The sequence below is a fragment of the Crinia signifera genome, chromosome 19 (assembly GCF_055691185.1).
Source record: "Crinia signifera chromosome 19, ASM5569118v1, whole genome shotgun sequence".
Taxonomy (NCBI): domain Eukaryota; kingdom Metazoa; phylum Chordata; class Amphibia; order Anura; family Myobatrachidae; genus Crinia; species Crinia signifera.
The window spans coordinates 20,746,051-20,770,164 of NC_139226.1; the positions used below are offsets into that span (position 1 = coordinate 20,746,051).

General features: G+C 44.1%; 1 protein-coding gene across 1 annotated transcript in view; it reads right to left on the reverse strand.

The window, feature by feature from the left end:
- Nucleotides 1-18,426: 18,426 nt before the first annotated feature.
- Nucleotides 18,427-24,114, reverse strand: part of LOC146041735 (sialic acid-binding Ig-like lectin 13) — a 74,426-nt gene continuing 68,738 nt past the window's right edge. The window contains exon 10 of the mRNA XM_083161646.1: nt 18,427-19,502. Within this exon, the coding sequence (XP_083017772.1) occupies nt 19,350-19,502 (153 nt within the window). The 3' untranslated portion in view covers nt 18,427-19,349. The remainder of the gene's footprint in view (nt 19,503-24,114) is intronic.

The following is a 24,114-nucleotide window of genomic DNA, read 5'->3' on the forward strand; positions in this document are numbered from 1 at the left end:
TTTTCCCTGCACAGAAACAAATAATTCACCCAAATCTAACTCTCCCTGCACATGTTACATCTGCCCCACCTGCAGTGCACACGGACCCTTATTCTGATTGAGTTGGATGGCTCCGAATGCGTATGGCCGGCCGATGGTTGGTATTTGCGCATGTGCAGAGGCGTATCTGCGCATGTGCGAACGCCTCACATGTCCGAACACAGCGTGAGGTCCATGCAGAAAATGATCGTACGGAACCATCCGAGCAGGGGGTGAAGAGGGGCGTGAAGGGCTGTTTGGGCTCATTACCATTTGCGTATGCCCCGTGTTTCATGGGCGTTCCCATGAAACTGCTGGGCGTACGTATGGTAATGCAGCCGTGACACACGTGTGGGGGTGGACATATGACATAGCCGGATGCCACCTGCCCGCCCATATCCCTGCTTTTGCACGGAGAAATGTCCGAGTGGTCTGGAGCACTCAGTGCCATCGGAGGATGGGGGCGATTCCCACAGATGGAGGAGGTGTTCACATGGAAAATTCACTCGCGGTCCGTTCGGTCGGCGTCTTACCGCATTCGGACGGTGTGAGCGATCCGTACGGAAGGCGTGGCTAAGAACACTCGGTTCCTGTCCGCAAATACGCATCCGTCTGAACCAACCAGAATAAGGCCCATGGTTTTGTCCATCTAAGAAGGAATTTGTCAGAAAGAGTGAAACAGAATAGCCCCCACACACACAAGCTGATTTCTTAGGTTTGGTCATTGGGTCGACCCATTAGGTTGACGTGCATTTGGTTGACACCTGAAGGTCTACATGGTTTAGGTTGACAACTGAAATAGGTTGACATATCTAAGGTCGACATGAATGGTCAACACACGCATTAGGTCAACAATGGCTAGGTTGACATAAGCATTAGGTCGATGATCGCTTTTTATTTCTCCCGAATGGGGACACAGTCAACATGGACACCATCTAAGTCTACCACGTCCCCTCACAAGGCCCGCCATGGTTCAGGCAATATTCTATTCTCCGTCCACACCCTAGTGCATGAAATACCGCCTGTCGGCTCAGAAAAGAATGAAAAATGATGTTGACCTACCCATTGTCGACCTAATGCTTTAGGCTACCTTCCATCCATGTCGGCCATAGGCATATCAACCATTTTCAGGTGTTGACCTACTGTAAGCCATGTCGACCTTTGGTCCACCCAATGCATGTTGACCTAATGACCATATACCGGTTTGGCCAAATCCATTTATCTATCTATTGTATGCAGTCACATTGATGACATTCACAATATCGATATTAATAATGTTGACATAGTTAAAATCATGACATCACAAATGACAACACCTGCAAGCTCTGTACCTGATGAAGGAGTGATCTCGGGAATGCGTTGCATGGACTCATTGGAACTGAACCAGAACCTTAATGGACTAATCTGTTGCGGTGGCACCGAGCTGTTCAGCCCGGAACCCATGCTTTTGTTTACCATACAAGTTGCCCTCCGTAATCCCATCCATTGGGCGATAATGCTTTTTCCATCTTACACACTTTTCTTGTTTTATTATACCATATGTTTGGCTAATTTGTTCTGCTATTGTGTATATTACATTTTAATTGGCACATACAGTATTCCCGGTATCTTCACGTCATTTTTGTCTCCATTGAGACATCCGGGTAATGTGTTTATTAATATGTTTCTTGTACCCTGCTTTATTAATTAGCCAATAAAGAATCCTTTTAAGTGAGGTCTATACTTTTGAGTGTGACAAAGAAAGTTGTCATTGCATTTCCACTGTCAGGATTCTTGGTTTTGAGGACCCAGTTGTGACCAAGTGACTTGGAGACTTTCTATTGCAGGTGTAGGTAACAGGTATTGGGTTTGCAGGAAGAGGTGCTGGTAATAGTGGTGCTCAGGTGCTGGCAGCAGAAGAAACATAGATGATGGAAGCAGGCGGTGAACAAGTGCTGGGAGCACAGGGTGCACAGGTGCAGGCTGCAAATGAAGCACGGGTGCAGGTGCGGACGAAGCACGGGTGCAGGTGCGGATGAAGCACGGGTGCAGCAGGCTCTGTATGGGCGCCGGCACTGACATGCTGCTGTCCACTGGCTGAGCACCGGAGGCGAGTCAGCCGCAGCGTGGGTGCGGCCATGGCAGAGATGACAAATCCCCCCCCCACTGATTCAATTGACTGTACACAGATCCGGCTATTGGCTACTGTGTACAGAATGGGCGGGCGGATGGGCGGGCGGCCTGGGATGCGTCGGAGCCAAGGGAAGCAGCAGTGTCTGCTGGTCTCTCTTCCTCTATCCTGCTTCATCTTCTCCGTTCACAAGCTGGGGAAACAAGCTGGAGAGGAGCCCGGGAGGGATTGGGGCGCCACAAACTTTTTGGCAGGGGGGAGCAAAATTTATAGTTACGCCACTGGTGCAGACAAAGCACAGGTGCCGGGAGCACGAGGATGCACAGGTGCAGGTTGCAGATGGATCTCGGGTGCAGGTGCGGATGACTGGCAGTGGATGCAACTAACTGCCACAGGATGTAGGAAAAAGACTGCCCTAGGGCTGTCAGAGGGCGCTGTTAATGGGATGTGAGTCAAGTGCAGCTGCTACTTAGAGTGACTGAGTGGGTCCCTAAAAATGCAAATAAAGGAAAAGAGAAAAGTAGCGCTTGCCAATAGGGAATATCAATGTAAAAAATATTTATTACACATATAAAACAATTGCATGAACATGATAAACAATAAAAAATATACAATAAAAGCTCAAGTGGATCCGTCCTATTTGTGCCGTTTAAGTAAAGAGTCCTAATTGGACTGATGCAGTTCTTTTGAACAGAGATATATTTAAGCTTTCCACTGTATTCAAATTAGCGTGATATAAGATGGGTATAATTACCACTGACTGTCCCTTGGGAGTCTTGTGTCCATATAGGACTGCTGAACAAGCTGTGATCTCCGTAAAGGGGGTAGGTGAAATCTTCTCCGCTTGGGAATCGCAATGACTTGTGGAGAGCCAGATGGATGGTCTCGATATGCAACTTTCTCCAAAGATGGGGAGATGAAAAATGGCTGGTTGGATCCAAAACTGACACGGTGTGGCGATGACAGTGAGGGGCCTTGAGAGCAAGCAGCACCAACGCGTTTCACTGCCTCTAGGGGCAGCTTTGTCAAGGATATGCTGCTGTTAGTCCTTTAGGGGTATTTATACCTGTGCTTGATAATCAAACTTGATGCACCTGTGTGCTAAAAAACATCTCATTGGCTTTTACATATGTCATTTCAATTCATAAAGAGCAATAGAAGGCAACAGTAGAAAAATAACACTCAGAATATACTTTCACATAAATATAGTAAAAATTTAACTTTCTGCAGAAAATAAACATAAGTAGTGAGGACGCGCTATTGGACGGAAATCAGGTGTCCAGATTGTTGTTTCCTCAAATACCCAGGGTTTGTCATAGTAACAGGTCATGTGTATGTGATTTAGCCTATAGTGGGTGTGGGGCGGGATTCATTCCAGCAGGAGAGGCTGACGCGATGGTCGCGTGCGTTCCAAGCCTCTTTCCGGAGATGTACTTCCGTTTCTTTCTCATGTAGTCTGGTTGCCTAGCAACCAGGCTTGCGTTCCAAACCTCATATTGGGGACAGATACTCCGTGAGTAGCGGAGGGGAATTTAGATTGAAATATATCAATTGCACATTTCTTATTGTGCGCGATTGTTATACTAAAGAGCTTCATATCTGACTTTTTGGTTACAAAACACGTGAAGCGCTTATTTGTTATTTGATGTGCGCAATCACGTGACTTAGGCAATACAGTGTAGTTTTGGTCTTAGTATTATTCCAAACACAGAGGAGGAAATATTCTGACTTAAAAAAAGGGGGGGGGGGGGAACATCTTATTTGGTTTACAAGAAATACATAATAAGAATATCCATACGATTATTAGGTTTTGTCCATTGGTAAAACACACGATGGTAGGCAATTGCGCCATCTAGTGGGCATTTTTAATTATGCAATCATTCCCAGACCCGTCTGTCTTATCAATGGACAAAAGCAAACATTGTGCATAATAAAACAATAATATAATATCATATATACATTGGAAGAGGTCCACAGACATAATGGATATTTGTAGGTGACAGATAGGACAATAAAAATGTATTCTTGGGCCTTGATAACACCCAAGCAATAATGTATCAAAACAATGCTTCAAAGGTGCATATATTATTTAGTGCCCCCATGTATGTACATATATTTATACATTTCTATAGTTATTATTTGGGGATTTCTAGAATGATATGAATTTTTGATCACAATCTAATGGTCGATCTCCATTACATGGTGTTCTAATCACTAAGGGACAAACAAATATAAAATCCAAAAATAAGAGACTTCAACATGGGCGAAAAAACACATAGGGAAAGCAGAATTGGACAGAAGCAAGCGGAGTGGGATGATGACAAATATATATCACACGGTAGGTGTGTAGCAACATTTAGATCTATATCTATCAGATCTACTTTTTTATTTGATGGCATTCAAATCACACTGTTTAGCTCCACAGCTTCGTTTAAACCATTAGGGTGGATACAGTTCATCTGATACATCCAAAAAACTTCTCTCCTACATAATTTTTTGAACTGGTCTCCACCCCTAATGGTCTTGGCAATATGTTCGACCCCTATCACTTTAAGGTTTTTGGGGTTGCTAGAATGTCTTTCAAAAAAGTGTTTGGATACACTGTGCGTTGTAACTTTATTGACAATATTTCTACGGTGCTCCAAAAACCGCTGTTTAAGGGGGCGGGTGGTACGCCCAACATATTTTAGGCCACATTCACATATGAGCACATAGATTACAAAACTGGTGTTGCAGTTTATGAAACTGTCTATTTCATATGTGGATCCATCGTCTATAATGATCTGTGATGTCCTTCTGTCTACATGTTGACAGGTAAGACAGCGATTAGATCCACATTGGAAAAAGCCTTTAGGTTTAGTTGGTAACCAGGAAGTGGGTTTCTCATCTGTACAGGTAGCAATGGGTTTTAAAAAACTGGGAGCTAGTAAATTTTTTAGGGATTTGTTTTTCCGGAATATGAAAACAGGTTGGTCTGGAATCAGATTACAGAGTACATTATCACCCTTGAGAATATTATAGTTCTTTTTAATTATATTGCGAATTTTGGGGCAATAATCGTTATATTTGGAGATAAAGGCTATCTCCCTCTTATTATCAAAAAGTTATTTTTTGTTTTTTTTTAGGTGCAGATGATATGTTTGTCAGAAGGTCTTTTCTTTCGATCTGGGAGACATCAAATAATGCTTTATTTATGATATTTTCTGGATAGTTATTCTGTTCAAATGCTTCTACTAGGATATGGGTTTGTCTTTGATAAGTGGCATAGTCTGAGCAGTTTCTTTTTAAACAGAGTAGTTGGTCTTTTGGTATATTCTTTTTCCATATAGGAAGATGTGAACTGTGGTAATTGAGGTAGTTATTAGTACTAATCTCTTAAAAGTAAGTGCTGGTAACAATCTTATCATCTTGGATCTCCAGTGTGAGATCCAAATAATTATTTTTTTGTCTATCATAAGTGTGAGTAAATTTTCAATTAAATTGATTATTATTTAAATGCTCAACGAAAGAATTTGCAGAAACGTGATCCCCATCCCAAATAATAAAAAGATTATCAATGTAACGGCCATAGAGGACCAGGTTCGCGCCAAATGGACCACCCCATATTAGGGTGTCCTCCGCCTCCCCCATAAAGAGGTTGGCGTAACTTGCGAATCTGGTCCCCATGGCAGTCCCATTCACCTGTAAATAAAAAATGTCCAGAAATAGAAAATAATTGTGCTGTAAAATATATAAAATAGATTGTGTCAAAAACAGTCTGTGGTCGTCCCCCAGGTCTCCATCTCTTATAAGTTTGTTGTTTATTGCTTGTACTCCCAAACGATGGGGAATGTTTGTATTCAAACTTTGCACGTCTAATGTAAGGAAAGCATAAGATGTTTTCCAGATTACGGTTTGAATTAATTGTAAAAAATGTCCGGAGTCTTTGATGTGAGACCTGAGGAAGGGAACACGAGGCTGTAAAAAAGAATCAACATAAAATGAAAGATTAGAGGAAAGTGAATTAATACCTGAAATAATAGGACGCCCAGGGGGTGAAGTGAGTGACTTGTGGATTTTGGGTAAATGATAATAAATGGGTGTGAGGGGGTGTTCATTGTAAAGAAAATGAAATTCTTCCTTTGAGATAATACCGTTGTTTTTGGCCTCATCCAATAAAAGAAAGAGCTCAGACTGATATAGTAATGATGGGTCCTTAGTCAAGGTTACATAAAAGTTTGTATCATTAAGCTGTCTTTTTGCTTCTGATATATAATCAGTTTTATCTTGAATAACCAGGCCTCCCCCTTTATCTGCCTCCTTGATGACAATGGAGGTATCTTTCATAAGATTTTTTAATGCTCTTTTCTCCCATTTATTCAGATTAGTATGTTTTTTTGGGGTGTTCATTAATCTGTTTACAGAGATCTTTAAAATCTTTTAGGGTGGTCTTATAGAAGCTTTCCACACTGCTTCCTTTAGTTTTGATCAGAAAAAAATCCGATTTCATTTTGAAGTTTTTCTTTATATCAAAAAAATTTGGGGGGGGGGGGGAGAGAGGGTGGGCATTCATTTTCATCCAAAAGATGTACCAGAGTAGCCAAAGCTTGTTGATCTTCTGTGTCTAGAAGAATGGGAGAGGCCTGGTCCTGTCTTTCAGTAAGGGTTTTATTGGCGAAATAAAGTCCTAATATATCTATTTAGTTCGACAAAAAGGTCGAAAATATTAGGTGTAGATGAAGGTGAAAATTTAAGGCCTTTATTTAAAAGTTTATTTTCGGTAGTGGTTAGAGTTCTTTTGGAAAGGTTGAATATTTTTTGGATAGGTCTCTTTTCCTTTAACCCCTTCCTGACAGAGCCAGTTTTTGCGTTCCTGACAGAGCCCTTTTTTTCAAATCTGACATGTCTCACTTAAGTGGGGATAACTTTTTTTTGCTTTTACTTATCCCAGTGATTTTGAGATTGTTTTTTCGTGACACATTGTACTTCAAATTAGTGGTAAATTTGGGTCGATACAGTCTGTGTTTTTTTGTGAAAAATACCAAAATATCGTGAAAAAATGGAAAATTTAGCGATTTGCAAAATGTTAAATTTTCTGCTTGTGAGACAAATAATCTTACCACTCAAAATAGTGAATAACTAACATAGACCATATGTCTACTTTATGTTGACATCATTATTTCAACTTCCTTTTAATTTTTTGGGACACTAGGAGGCTTCAAATATGAATAGCAAATTCTCAAATTTTCAAGAAAATTTCAAACACTGATTTTTTTAGGGACCAGTTCAGTTCTGATGTGACTTTGAGGGACTTGTATGTGAGACACCCCCATAAATGATGCCATTTCAAAAACTGCACCCTTCACAGTATTCAAAACAGCATTTTGGAAGTTTGTTAACCCTTTAGGTGTTTCACAGGAATTAAAACAAAGTGTAGGTGAAATTTCAAAATTTCTTTTTTTTTGCAGATTTGCAATTTTAATACATTTTTCTAAGGAACACAGTACATTTTACTAGAGAAATGTGACTGAAAATTGATTCCCCCAATTCTTTTGTTTTCATAAATATCCTATATGTGGCCCTAGTGTGCACGGTGACCAAACCACAGGCTTCATAATAGAAGGAGCACCTACTTGATTTTGGAGCCTCCTTTTTATGAGATTATTTTTTAGGCACCATGTAGGTTTCTAGGCACCATAAGATGCTAAAAGTTAGGAACCCCCCCACAAGTGACCCCATTTTGCAAACTACACCCCTCAGGGAATTCATCTAGGGGTATAGTGTACATTTCAAACCCCCAGGGGTTTCACCAATTGTGGTACAACTGGGCAGTGAAAATGAAAAATTATTTTTTTTACACAAAAATACAGTTCTGGCTCCAAATTTGTCATTTTCAGAAGGTATGAAGGAGACAAAGCACCCCAAAATATGTGCCCCAATTTCTCCCGAGTACGGCAATGCCTCACATGTGACCAAAAAATACCAGTTGGGTGCATGGCAGGACTCAGAAGGGAAGGAGTGATTTTTGGATTTTGCAGCTCAGATTCTGGTGGAATTTTGGTGGGTGCTATGTCGCATTAGCAAGACCCCCAAAGCACCAATACAGTGGAACCCCCCCACAAGTCACCCCATTTTGAAAACTACACCCCTCAGGGAATTCATCTAGGGGTATAGTGTACATTTCAAACCCCCAGGGGTTTCACCAATTTTGATACAAGTGGGCAGTGAAAATGAAAAATTACATTTTTTTACACAAAAATGCAGTTCTGGCTCAAAATTTTTCATTTTCAGAAGGTATGAAGGAGAAAAAGCACCCCAAAATCTGTGCCCCAATTTCTCCCGAGTACGGCAATGCCTCACATGTGACCAAAAAATACCAGTTGGGTGCATGGCAGGACTCAGAAGGGAAGGAGTGATTTTTGGATTTTGCAGCACAGATTCTGGTGGAATGAATGGTGGGTGCTATGTTGCACCAATACAGTGGAACCCCCCCACAAGTCACCCCATTTTGCAAAGTACACCCCTCAGGGAATTCATCTAGGGGTATAGTGTACATTTCAAACCCCCAGGGGTTTCACCAATTTTGATACAAGTGGGCAGTGAAAATGAAAAATTACATTTTTTTACACAAAAATGCAGTTCTGGCTCAAAATTTTTCATTTTCAGAAGGTATGAAGGAGAAAAAGCACCCCAAAATATGTGCCCCAATTTCTCCCGAGTACGGAAATGCCTCACATGTGACCAAAAAATACCAGTTGGGTGCATGGCAGGACTCAGAACGGAAGGAGTGATTTTTGGATTTTGCGGCTCAGATTCTGGTGGAATTTTGGTGGGTGCTATGTCGCATTAGCAAGACCCCCCAAGCACCAATACAGTGGAACCCCCCCACAAGTCACCCCATTTTGAAAACTACACCCCTCAGGGAATTCATCTAGGGGTATAGTGTACATTTCAAACCCCCAGGGGTTTCACCAATTTTGATACAAGTGGGCAGTGAAAATGAAAAATTACATTTTTTACACAAAAATGCAGTTCTGGCTCGAAATTTTTCATTTTCAGAAGGTATGAAGGAGAAAAAGCACCCCAAAATCTGTGCCCCAATTTCTCCCGAGTACGGCAATGCCTCACATGTGACCAAAAAATACCAGTTGGGTGCATGGCAGGACTCAGAACGGAAGGAGTGATTTTTGGATTTTGCAGCTCAGATTCTGGTGGAATTTTGGTGGGTGCTATGTCGCATTAGCAAGACCCCCCAAGCACCAATACAGTGGAACCCCCCCACAAGTCACCCCATTTTGAAAACTACACCCCTCAGGGAATTCATCTAGGGGTATAGTGTACATTTCAAACCCCCAGGGGTTTCACCAATTTTGATACAAATGGGCAGTGAACATGAAAAATTACATTTTTTACACAAAAATGCAGTTCTGGCTCAAAATTTTTCATTTTCAGAAGGTATGAAGGAGAAAAAGCACCCCAAAATCTGTGCCCCAATTTCTCCCGAGTACGGCAATGCCTCACATGTGACCAAAAAATACCAGTTGGGTGCATGGCAGGACTCAAAAGGGAAGGAGTGATTTTTGGATTTTGCAGCTCAGATTCTGGTGGAATTTTGGTGGGTGCTATGTCGCATTAGCAAGACCCCCCAAGCACCAATACAGTGGAACCCCCCCACAAGTCACCCCATTTTGAAAACTACACCCCTCAGGGAATTCATCTAGGGGTATAGTGTACATTTCAAACCCCCAGGGGTTTCACCAATTTTGATACAAGTGGGCAGTGAACATGAAAAATTACATTTTTTACACAAAAATGCAGTTCTGGCTCAAAATTTTTCATTTTCAGAAGGTATGAAGGAGAAAAAGCACCCCAAAATCTGTGCCCCAATTTCTCCCGAGTACGGCAATGCCTCACATGTGACCAAAAAATACCAGTTGGGTGCATGGCAGGACTCAGAAGGGAAGGAGTGATTTTTGGATTTTGCAGCACAGATTCTGGTGGAATGAATGGTGGGTGCTATGTTGCACCAATACAGTGGAACCCCCCCACAAGTCACCCCATTTTGCAAACTACACCCCTCAGGGAATTCATCTAGGGGTATAGTGTACATTTCAAACCCCCAGGGGTTTCACCAATTTTGATACAAGTGGGCAGTGAAAATGAAAAATTACATTTTTTTACACAAAAATGCAGTTCTGGCTCAAAATTTTTCATTTTCAGAAGGAATGAAGGAGACAAAGCACCCCAAAATCTGTGCCCCAATTTCTCCCGAGTACGGCAATGCCTCACATGTGACCAAAAAGTGGCAGGACTCAGAAGGGAAGGAGTGATATTTGGATTTTGCAGCACAAATTCTGGTGGAATGATGGTGGGTGCTATGTCGCATTAGCAAGACCCCCAAAGCACCAATACAGTGGAACCCCCCCACAAGTGACCCCATTTTGCAAACTACACCCCTCAGGGAATTCATCTAGGGGTATAGTGTACATTTCAAACCCCCAGGGGTTTCACCAATTTTGATAAAACTGGGCAGTGAACATGAAAAATTACATTTTTTTACACAAAAATGCAGTTCTGGCTCAAAATTTTTCATTTTCACAAGGAATGAAGGAGACAAAGCACCCCAAAATCTGTGCCCCAATTTCTCCCGAGTACGGCAATGCCTCACATGTGACCAAAAAATACCAGTTGGGTGCATGGCAGGACTCAGAAGGGAAGGAGTGATTTTTGGATTTTGCGGCTCAGATTCTGGTGGAATGAATGGTGGGTGCTATGTGGCATTAGCAAGACCCCCGAAGCACGGTGAAATTATGAACCTAATATTCCATAGATGTGTGGTATATTTTAAAACACTCCTTTATACATAGGCCGGGTTTGTCGGGGCAAGTGTCACACTGGAAAATAGTTTGCTTTCTTATTCCCTTTTTATAGCAAACTTTGCACCTTTTTTGTGTCCTGCCCTTTTTTCCAGTGGAGGGGATTTCATCAGGAAAATGCTGCCCTGGTACAATACGGGGGCCAGTACTAGAAGTACTGGGGCCCTCTGCCTGCTGGTTCCCAAATATTAGGCCCTTTATGACTTCCTCTTGAAAGTGCATAAATGTCCCCCTCTGGCCGGTAGAACGGAATAGCACGTAAGCGTTATACAGTGCCATCTGGATGATATACACGGCCACCTTCTTGTACCAGATTTTTGTTTTCCGCAGGGCACTGTACGGCTTCAGTACCTGATCTGAAAGATCCACTCCGCCCATGTACCTATTGTAATCCAGGATACAATTAGGTTTGGAGGTGTGGGTACTGGTACCTCGTACAGGGACGGAGGTGGTACTGTCTCTGTGAATTGTTGTCAGTATAAGGACATCCCTCTTGTCCTTATATTTGACCAACAACATATTTTCGTTGCATATTCCCCTGCTTTCACCCCTTCTCATTACTTGGGCAATGTGCGTTTTTGGGAGGCCTCTTTGGTTCTTGCGCACAGTACCGCAAGCTGCTGTACCTCTTGAACCAAGGGCCTTAAACAGGGGGATGCTAGTGTAAAAGTTATCCACATAGAGGTGATAACCTTTATCCAGGAAGGGGTGCACTAAATCCCAGACAATTTTCCCACTAACACCTACGAGGGAGGGGGGGCATTCTGGCGGTTGAATTCTTGAATCCTTCCCTTCATAAACCCTAAACCTGTGGGTGTACCCTGAGGTGCTTTCACACAGTTTATACATTTTTATGCCATACCTTGCCCTCTTACTGGGAAGGTACTGGCGGAATTTAACCCTTCCTTTAAAATGTATAAGGGACTCGTCGATACAAATAAATTTTTCAGGGATGTACACCTCTTCAAATTTGGCACTGAAATGATCAATGACCGGCCTGACTTTGAATAGCCGGTCAAAGGTGGGATCATCTCTGGGTGGGCACTGTGCATTATCGGTGTAATGTATAAATTTAAGAATTGTCTCAAATCGAGTCCGGGGCATGGCCATACGGTAAAATGGAGTACTGTACAGAACATCTGTACTCCAATATTGCCTAATTTCTGGCTTTTTTACTATGCCCATATGAAACACCAGACCCCAAAACGTCATCATCTCTACTGCATCTACAGGGGTCCACCTAGCAAATGATGACGTGGGGTTTTGAGCAATAAACTGCTGGGCATATAAATTAGTTTGGTCCACCATTAAATTTATAAAATCATCAGAGAAAAATAATTTGAAAAAGTCAATTTCTCTGAGACCTGTGGAATCAAATTGGATTCCTGGCATGGCCAAAAACTCAGGAACCTGGGGCACAAAATTGTCTGGTGGTGGGGTCCATACTAGATCAATTATTGGGGGGGGAATCTCAGCTGATCTACGGGGGCGTCTTTGAGGGGGTCCCTCATCACCAGAGGAGGAAGAGGAGCTTAAGACGAATCCTTCAAATTCCCCGCTTGCATCACTGCCTGTGTCAGAGTCAGAGGCAAGCATGGCATATGCCTCCTCCACTGAATACATTCTCCTGGATGACTGGGAGGACATTTGGGAGGACATTTGGGAGGACATTTGGGAGGACATTTGGGATGCCATTTTTATTTTTGTGTTACTGGTAGTGAAATGTTTCAACACGTGTATAGTGTAGGGGGGGGTACAAACTTTATTTCAATCCGGGGGGTATGTAGTGTGTATGTGGTGCAGAAAAAAAAAAATACTTTATACCAATAAAAAAAAAAAAAATGAAGGGGTTAAAAATAAAAAATTGAAGGGGTTAAAAAAAAAAAAAAAAGGTCCTGCGCCAAAAATTGAGCACAGATGTTGGTCAGTAACGTCTGTCACTGAACAGCGCTCAAAGGCAACAGGAATCTGATCAAAAAAAAAAAAAAAAATTGATCAACCCTGTGCCGAAAAAGCTGATCAGTGATGTACGTCACTGATCGGCGCACAGTGGCCACAGGACACCCACAAAATCAGTGTGTGTAAAAAAAAAATTAAAAAAAGACCCCACAGCACTCACAAAAAAAAAAAAAAGGTGATCAGTGATGCGACACTGATTACCAGTGAGGGACAGCAGGTGCACAACCTTTGGTGCAACTGACAGTGCAACTGGCAGCAACTGACAGGTATATATATAAAAAAAAAAACCTCTGCGCCCCCAAAAAGTTGCTGATCAGCACAGATATACTGATCAGCACAAAAGGGGGGGTAGCAGACACAAAATATACACTCTCTATCACTCTCTGTCACTATCTCTCTCTATCTCTCTATCTCTCACTATCTATCACTCTAGGACACTGCAGCAGCAGCACTGACAGTTATATGTATAAAAAAAAACTGCACCCCCAAAAAGGGGGGGTAGCAGACACAAAATATACACTCTCTATCACTCTCTGTCACTATCTCTCTCTATCTCTCTATCTCTCACTATCTATCACTATCTATCACTCTATGACACTGCAGCAGCAGCACTGACAGTTATATATATAAAATAAAACCCCTGCACCCCCAAAAAGGGGGGGTAGCAGACACAAATCTCTCTATCTCTCTACCTCTCACTATCTATCACTATCTATCACTATCTATCACTGTATGACACTGCAGCAGCAGCACTGACAGTTATATATATATAGAAAACCCCTGCACCCCCAAAAAGGGGGGGTAGCAGACACAAAATATAGCTCTCTCTGTCACTATCTCTCTATCTCTCTCTATCTCTCTCTCTATCTCTCTATCTCTCTATCACACTGCAGCAGCAGCAGGAAGTCTCAGGAAGTCAGATCCAGGAAGCGTCCAGCACGCTACAAGCAGTGATAAGGTGATCAGGTAAGGTATTTGCAAGGATCAGGTAAGTATTAGCAAGGATCAGGTCGGTATTCACGGCAGGCAGGCACGGTGACCGTTCTGCACGCTATTCCAGACCGGAATGGCGTCTGCAGCGCAGTCACCGTCAGTTTAAATGTCGCGCCTTGGCTGTGATTGGTCCGTGGGTCCCACGGACCAATCACAGCCTTGGGGGCAGGTGGGGTGAGGGTGGGGTGAGGTGTCATCGTCACCGATGACCCCCTCATGCCCCCTGACGCCCGGCGGTGATTGACACCTGTGTTACCGAGCGTCCGATTCGCTGGTAACACAGGAAAACGCTGTGAATGGCTGTTCACACTGAACAGCCAATCACAGCGATCGCCGACGGGGGGGCGACATCGCAGCCCCCCCTGGGCATGCAGGGACATGTCTGCTGTCAGGGACAGCAGACATCGTCCCTCTGTCACTGCGTCTCGAGACGCAGTGACAGTTTAAACTCATGACGTACATTTATGCCATGTGTCGGGAAGTACCTCCCGGCCATGACGTAAATGTACGTCAAATGTCGGGAAGGGGTTAACTGCCACAGGATACTGGTAACTGTCTCTGGATGCTGGTAACTGGCATTGGGTGCAGGTACCCGGCAGTGGATGCAGGTAACTGGCAGTGGATGCAGGTAACTGGTAGTGGGTGCAGGTAACTGCCACAGGATACTGGTAACTGTCTCTGGATGCTGGTAACTGGCAGTGGATGCAGGTAACTGCCACAGGATACTGGTAACTGCCGCTGGATGCAGGTAACTGGTAGTGGATGCAGGTACAAGATACACCCAGGACAGGTTCTGGTGCTCAGGACACTAGATACTCCCTAGGGAACAGGTAGCGAAGTACTAGCATGGGAACAAACACTGGAGGTCTCAGCAGAGTTACTGGCTGTAGGTGCCCAGGTGAAACGACTGGAGTCAGGTAACAGTGGAACACCTCACAAGGGCCCTTATTCTGGTTGGTGCGGTCAGAGCCGCACACGGGGCTCCGACCGCACAAACCAAGGGCCGCCCACCCGACGGATCGCCACGGCCGTCCGTACACGGACGGCTGGCGATCCGCACAAAAATGGTGGAGGCTACGCCTCCACCATGGTGGGAGCTGCCCCCTGCCTTCGATGGTCGACGACCATCGAAGGCAGGCCCGCACGCCGCGGCAGCTCCCGCAAGCTCAGACCACACGGACAATCGTCCGTGTGGGAGCTTGAAAGGGGGCTGAAAGCTGACATCCGGCGACGTCAGCTTTCCGCCCCCATGTCATGGTAATGAGGGCGTCATGCCCTCATTACCATGCACACGCCCCGCGTTTGCATGGGAACGCCCATGAAACGCGGGGCGTACACATAGGGTAATGAGGGGCTGAAGCCCCTCACGCCCCTATACGCCCCCTTTGCGGCGGACGAAATCCGTCTGCGGCGAAGGGGGCTGCACATGCGCAGAATGACCTCTGCGCATGTGCAGAACAAAAACATCGGCGGTACGGCCGCACGCGGGCCGTACCGTGCGATTTAGAATAAGGGCCTAGGTGCCTGGAAACTGCACGTAGGAAGAGCAGTTGCTGGAGGCAACTGTTGGTATGAGAGCCTGATATTTATCCCCCCTGCCTAGTATTGCTTGATTGACAGGGAGGAAGGTAATCTTATTATGTATTAAGTATATATTCTTTTAGGAAGTTAATCTGCAATTAGAGGCATGGATTCAGGAGCTTCAGTCAGAACTAGACAGTTGAACGAACAGCAAACAGGCCACTGAAGGGTTACAGCTAATCTTAAGGTGCGTACACACGGGTGCAATTATGTATGAAATCGCTGGCAAAATGGTCGCTCAGCGACCATATTGCCAGTGATTTCATGTGCAGCCGGCGATAGATGACTGGGAGCGCGCTCCCGCGGCCAGCCCTTCATGCTCCTGCGACCAGCGGCTTCCCCCAGCAATCGCCGGGCAGGAGGTCAGCGCCGGAGAAATCAGCGCTGTTCTCCCATGCCCTGCGACGCTGCTCCCTCCCTCCTCCCGTCACCTGCTGCTGCGCTCCGCCTCCGCCCCGTAGCAGTGTCTCCTTTTCATCGTTGATGAAAAGGAGACACTAGCAATATGATTGCTGGGGATATATTGCTAGCAATATATCCCCAGCAATCATATAGACCCGTGTGTACACAGCAATAGCTACAGACTGACTTCTACTCAGGTGGGCAATCAGTGAAGAGCTGAACCCAACCTCTCACACCGTGATTGACAGCATGAGAGCAGACTGCAATGATCCAAGCTGTGTGAAGGCTGCTGATCAGAGCAATAAAACAAGCAGGTTTGTGACATCCACTAGTCTTAAGGTGGCCATACACACGCAGATTTATCTGCAGATCTGTGTGGTTAGAACAAAAACCTGGTTATGAATGAGAGCAAATGACAGTTGACCATTTGCTTGGAAATGCTGGAAAACTGACAAACTGTCACTCATCCATAACCATGTTTTTGTTCCAACCAGCCAGATCTGAAGATAAATCTTACTAGTGTATGGGCACCTTAAGTTTTAGTATTGGGGTTACTGTTGGGGTAAGAGTTAACATTTGGGTTATTGTTCACTTTAGGATTTGCATGGAAGTTTACTGCTAGGGCAAGTGTTACCTCTAGTGTTATGTTAGGGTAACTGTTCTGTTATGGTTAGGATGACTGTTATAGCTAAGATTACATACACACGGTACGATTCACGGCTGCCGATATCGGGCGGGAGATAAATGCTGGGGCCTTTTGTGCTGCTGTGCACACAAGGCCCCAGTGTGTGCTGCTGTACACACACACACACACACACACACAAATATGTAAACACACATAAACTTCTCACTCGGATGCACACACGTCTCTTTCACTTAGCCACTCCCACGCACTACCCATTTACTCAGATGTATACACATGCGCCTCTTTTACTCAGACGCACACACACACATCTCTTTCATTCAGACACACACACCTTTTTCACTTAAGGCCCCCATACACTATGCGATTTTTGGCCGATTTCACCCGATATCGGCACTTTGGCCGATAAATCGGGTGACATCGGTCAAAAATCGATGTGTTTGACATCTGATCTGATGCACGGTCCCGTGCGCATTGGATCTGATCAGGTGATCGGACCTGCTGAACATAAGATATGTCGGCATCTGACCCATCATGGGCACATCGTAGGTGCTTTTGCACCCATGATGTATCAGATCCGATATATCTATATGTTTGGACCCTCCTCCCGCCCCCCGCAGCACATGTACGTCACCGGAAATGGCTCGGCTGCCGGAGAGAACCTGCCACAGCGTCCTCCTGTCAGGCTGTCACAAACGAAGTGACAGCACTGAGCGGTAAAAGAAGCAGTGCTCCGACGCCTCTGGGCTGAGCTCCGGCAGTGTACGGCACCTGATTGCCTGCACGGCTCTCTGTAGACTCCAGTGTTATAAGAATTGAACACAGGAGTCCACAGAGAGCCGCACAGACACCGTACGCTGCTGGAGCTCAGCCCGGAGGAGACAGAGCACTGCTTGTTATTCACATTCAGTAGATATTCATTGCCACAACAATCCCATCCGTGGTACACTCCCCCAGACCAGCTCTGTTTATCATACCCACCGCACACACTACCCTGTTAATCATCAGCACTCTCTTTGATTTATTTCAGCACGCGTGTCAGCTAACCGCTTTCCCTCCTCTCCACATCTCACTTTTCACCTCAGCAGCACACCTCCCCAAGCAAGGGACACACTTACTACACGTACAACTGTTAAAACTGTAACTAGTCCTGTAACCAATTATACTGTCAATTAACAATATATGTACCCCAGCTACATTACTGGGGGGGGGGGGGGGGGGGGGGGGCTACAGTTTAGGAGCAGCTACGCTGGGGCAGTGGGGGTGGGGTGCTACACTGAAACATTTGGGGACAACTAGAAATAATTATATTGGTAACAATATTATTAAATCAATATTATTAATGTAATATTAAATAAAATAAAAACTATAAAAAAATAGAAACCGGCTCCAGGTCTGGCACAGGAGACGTGGGCTCATAGGGACAGCCTAGGATCAGGGAGTTGTGGGCTCATAGGGACAGCCTAGGATCAGGGAGTCCACTGACGGCTCAGGGAAGCTGACACTGTGCGTCAGATAAATCACATGTGATTTATCTGACGCAAATTGGATGTATAAAACGGCACATCAAGTGTCAAATTGTATGTAGGCCTCCTGGGAAGCTGCGGGGGAAGTTCAAGGGAAATCAGATGCAATTTACAGGTCAGATAAATCTTACTAGTGTATGGGGGCCTTTAGACACGCACACACACCCCTCTTTCACTCAGGTGCACACACGATTATCACTCACACATATGCCTCTTTCACTGAAACGCACACACACCTGTTTTACACACAATCCTATCTCAACTAAACAAACACAACTTGCCCTAAAGAGACAAAAAAAACACAAACACACCTAATTAAAAATCTATAAACACACAAAATCATTGCTGCCAACATTTATTAAAGATATGCAAAAATTACGTTTGGAAATAAGATTGATTTTTCCTATAAGGGATTAGCAGCAGCAGAAAAAGAAAGAGCGATTAAGACTGTTTGGACTGATTTGGTTTTTTAATTTATTAAAGATAACCCCTGCCCCCCGCATGCACAAATGCACAAACACACACACACACACTCACTGTGATGTGTGGTACATATATACATATCAGGGACGTGTGGTGAGGTAAATGGATGAGGTGTCCCTGGCAAGTACCAGAGTCAGATCTGCACACAATATATGAGCCCAGGGGTACATACCAGCATTACACACATATGCAGCATAATATACTGCTAGAGATTTACTGAGTTTTGATAAGAGAGTTGCAGAAAAGATAGCCAGGTGAGGCACTGCCTCACCTGCCATAGACTTTTTACTCCAGACTTTTTACTATAAAAATTATTAGAATAATAAAAATAAGATTTATTTTGTAGTTTCTTTGTATTTTTGACATACTTTATAAACTCAAAACTCTGGCGTATATGTTAGTATGACAGGAAAGGCTGTAACTCACCTGCCTCACCCCACCGCACACCACTGATACATATAGTCGCCCACATGAAACACTGTAAGCACCCTGCGGTACGTCCGCCCTTTATGTACATGATTGGTTTGTGACTAATTATCATCGCCAGTCCAGACTAAGATCCAGGTCCGTATATGACCACACTGAACCTTGGTGAGGTAACAACCAACTGTCCCAGCCCAATTACATTTGTTAGGCTGGAAGTATCAGTGCAATCAAAATTTGTACAGTATATGAATGCTCAATCTTGACACATGTACAGAGCAAAGAGCCACAAGACAGGCTCCCCAAACCAGGAGGACATTCATATCACAGCCGCTGTGAGTGGTGGATTCCTGTATTTATTTTCGCTTTATCTGTGCGTACTCTGCATCTGGTTGGCTGGAGGAGATCCCAGAGGGAGCAGCAGCGAAGTTTATGCTGGAGTAATTCAGCTCCACCTGGCCAGATGGCGTGTTCTTTGATTCCACTTGTGTTCTTCTTTCATTACTCTCCTAAGCAAAGGATGATAACCCAGAAACTGACCATCAATGAAAGTCTCAGAAAATAATTTAATTTTAATTTTAATTGTGCTAGTGAGCACATCATAAAAGTTGACAGGTATGTGTAAAATAAATCATCCTTTACCCTTGAAGAATGATGAGCCAAACTTAAAGGTCAGGCTGATTAGACTGCAGGCACATGTTGTTTACTTGGCTCTATAAAAGGGTATGCATGTGCTCAGGCCTTTCATTATGTTATTAGAGAATCATACTGATGTACAGCTGTAAAGTTAACCCAAGAGAGATTGAGACCTTATTATATTGACAGCTGTTTATCTTAAAAACCATGTGCACTGCAGGTGGGGCAGATGTAACGTGTACAGAAAGAGTAAGATTTCGGTTTGAGTTATATTGTTTCTGTGCAGGGTAAATACTGGTTGCTTTATTTTTACTGCAATTAAGATTTTAGTTTGAACACACCCCACCCAAAACTAACTCTCTCTGCATGTAACATCTGCCCCATCTGCAGTGCAGCATGGTTTTGTCCATTGGAGAAATACAGTTCTGCCCAAGTACATCGTGGTTTACAACGCGCCATTGAGGGCTCTGACTCGCGAGTTGCAGATCGCGTTATGTCCTGCGTTATGTACCACGCCATGCAATACATAGTTTAACCACTGGGTGACTAATGCTCCACGTTAAGACTTTACGCTACGGATTTTTGCTAACCAGCCACTTTTCACTACGGATTTTGTCCTTACTTTACGGACAGATTGTTTTGTATTTATTCGCAGAAGCAGCTACGTACGGTCATTTATGTAATTGGTACAGAAGCCATGCTAACCTTTGCTATTGCTGGATGACTACTTAAAACATTATTTGAGGACCTACAGTATCATACTTTACACTACGGATTTTGTCCTTACTTTACGGACAGAGTTATTTTCTTTTATTCGCAGCCGCAGTGACGTACTGGATAGTCATAAACTGTATTTGATTGGTGCAGAAGCCATGCTAACCATCTGCCAGCAGTAAAATCACAGGCAATAGTGGCCTAGCGGGTAGAGGCACGGCTTCACTATCTCAGTATCAGTAGTTCGATCCTCAGTTGGTTACATTATATTTTTATTTTTTAAACGTTCTTTTTTTTTTTTTAAACTACAGTAATACAGGTACTGTAGTTACAGTAGTTGGTGCTTATCAAAATCTTTCGGACTTTTCCACAAACAAAAATTCACAATGGCAGGCCTCCATGTACAGTACACGATAGTTAATACCCATACATACTGTACTGCGCTACAGAGAACGGTTTTTTTTCGCAAAATAGATTTAACTTTTCAGGTAAAACTCCTTGCCTTGAGGACCGTGTTTCGGGATTAAATTCGCTAACCATTGCTAACCAGCCACTTTTCACTACGGATTTTGTCCTTACTTTACGGACAGATTGTTAGTACAGTATTTATTCGCAGAAGCAGCTACGTACGGTCATTTATGTAATTGGTACAGAAGCCATGCTAACCTTTGCTATAGCTGGATGACTACTTAAAACATTATTTGAGGACCTACAGTACAGTATCATACTTTACACTACGGATTTTGTCCTTACTTTACGGACAGAGTTATTTTCTTTTATTCGCAGCCGCAGTGACGTACTGGATGGTCATGAACTGTATTTGATTGGTGCAGAAGCCATGCTAACCATCTGCCAGCAGTAAAATCACAGGCAATAGTGGCCTAGCGGGTAGAGGCACGGCTTCACTATCTCAGTATCAGTAGTTCGATCCTCAGTTGGTTACATTATATTTTTATTTTTTAAACGTTCTTTTTTTTTTTTTAAACTAATACAGGTACTGTAGTTACAGTAGTTGGTGCTTATCAAAATCTTTCGGACTTTTCCACAAACAAAAATTCACAATGGCAGGCCTCCATGTACAGTACACGATAGTTAATACCCATACATACTGTACTGCGCTACAGAGAACGTTTTTTTTTCGCAAAATAGATTTACTGTAACTTTTCAGGTAAAACTCCTTGCCTTGAGGACCGTGTTTCGGGATTAAATTCGCTAACCATTGCTAACCAGCCACTTTTCACTACGGATTTTGTCCTTACTTTACGGACAGATTGTTAGTACAGTATTTCTTCGCAGAAGCAGCTACGTACGGTCATTTATGTAATTGGTACAGAAGCCATGCTAACCTTTGCTATAGCTGGATGACTACTTAAAACATTATTTGAGGACCTACAGTATCATACTTTACACTACGGATTTTGTCCTTACTTTACGGACAGAGTTATTTTCTTTTATTCGTAGCCGCAGTGACGTACTGGATGGTCATGAACTGTATTTGATTGGTGCAGAAGCCATGCTAACCATCTGCCAGCAGTAAAATCACAGGCAATAGTGGCCTAGCGGGTAGAGGCACGGCTTCACTATCTCAGTATCAGTAGTTCGATCCTCAGTTGGTTACATTATATTTTTATTTTTTAAACGTTCTTTTTTTTTTTTAAACTAATACAGGTACTGTAGTTACAGTAGTTGGTGCTTATCAAAATCTTTCGGACTTTTCCACAAACAAAAATTCACAATGGCAGGCCTCCATGTACAGTACACGATAGTTAATACCCATACATACTGTACTGCGCTACAGAGAACGTTTTTTTTTCGCAAAATAGATTTAACTTTTCAGGTAAAACTCCTTGCCTTGAGGACCGTGTTTCGGGATTAAATTCGCTAACCATTGCTAACCAGCCACTTTTCACTACGGATTTTGTCCTTACTTTACGGACAGATTGTTAGTACAGTATTTATTCGCAGAAGCAGCTACGTACGGTCATTTATGTAATTGGTACAGAAGCCATGCTAACCTTTGCTATAGCTGGATGACTACTTAAAACATTATTTGAGGACCTACAGTATCATACTTTACACTACGGATTTTGTCCTTACTTTACGGACAGAGTTATTTTCTTTTATTCGCAGCTGCAGTGACGTACTGGATGGTCATGAACTGTATTTGATTGGTGCAGAAGCCATGCCAACCATCTGCCAGCGGTAAAATCACAGGCAATAGTGGCCTAGCGGGTAGAGGCACGGCTTCACTATCTCAGTGTCAGTAGTTCGATCCTCAGTTGGTTACTTTATATTTTTATTTTTGAAACATTCTTTTTTTTTTTTACACATACTGTACACACACCTCACTTTTACACCGCATTCTTACCGATCCAGGATCCAGCGCTGGTCTCTCTGCAGCAGAGCCGGACAGCCCGCACTGACAGCGGGCTGAACCGGCTTCCTCCGACGCAGCTCACAGCTTCTGTAGCGCTGTCCCAGCGCGACACTGGCTGAGAGCGTGATTGGGCGATGCGCCTCCATGGAGACGCATACAGTAGCTCAGCCCTGATTGGCTGAGCTAGGCGTCTCCATGGAGACACATACAGTAAGCCGGAGACCCTCTCAGCCTGTGTCGCGCAGGGACAGCGCGACAGAAGCTGTTCGCCGCATCGGAGGAAGCCGGTCAGCCCGCTGTCAGTGCGGGCTGTCCGGCTCTGCTGCAGAGAGACCAGCGATGGATCCTGGATCGGTAAGAATGTGGTGTAAAAGTGAGGTGTGTGTATGTGTACTGTACTGTATGTAATAAAGTTATACTTTTCTGTGTGTGTGCTTTATTTTAACATTCTTTTTACAGGTGGGCTACTAGTCCCAGCGGGCCCATTAATGCCCCGCATGCTGGGACTTGTGGTTCCCCAAGTCCCAGCCTGCTGGGGAGGTCTGCTGGCACTTGCAGTTCTCCTGTATTAAGCAATGTTAGGAATGACAATTTAACCCTATCAGGCCGGCGTCCAATGGCCAGGGACGCCGGTGACAGCCCTGGGCTTCAGCCCTGGACGGGTGAAGGCTGGGGGTGGGGGACCCCTTTATTGGGGGGGGTCCCCACTCCTTCAGGTACCCCGTCCAAGGCTGACCAGCCACGGTGCTCATGGTGCGGCCGGGGGACCTTGTGTAAAAAGTGTCCCCCGGCTGTGGCATGACACCGCGGGCTGTTGGAGCCCGGTGCTGGTTTCAAAATACGGGGGACCCCCAGATTTTTTGTCCCTCGTATTTTTGGAACCAGGACCGGTCCAAGAGTCCCGGGCTGGTTTCAGAAATATGGGGGACCTCTACGCTTTTTGTCCCCCGTATTTTTGGAACCAGGTCCGGCTCAATGAGCCCGGGGCTGGTTATGTACAGGAGGGGGGACCTCACGCCAATTTTTTTTTTACTTTTACACATACTGTACTGTACTGTATTTTAACAAAGAACCATACACAGATCACAATGATCTGTGCATGGTTCTGACAAAATCGCCATGTTTCTGACCAAACCGCCAGTCAGGATCAGGTCAATTTTTTTTTTGGAACTTTAGACCATTTTTTTGGGCGATTTCCAAATTCGCATCTCATTAAAAATGTGAATTGTATCTTTTTCAATGGGGAAAACATCTGGATGCGAATTCCGGAGTTAAAAATAATCGCACTTTTAGAAAAGTGCGATTTACAGTATGCCGCAAATCGCCACCCATTAAAAAATGGATTTGGGAAAACAATGAAAAAACGGCCGTTTTTTCGATAAAAATTGCCAAAA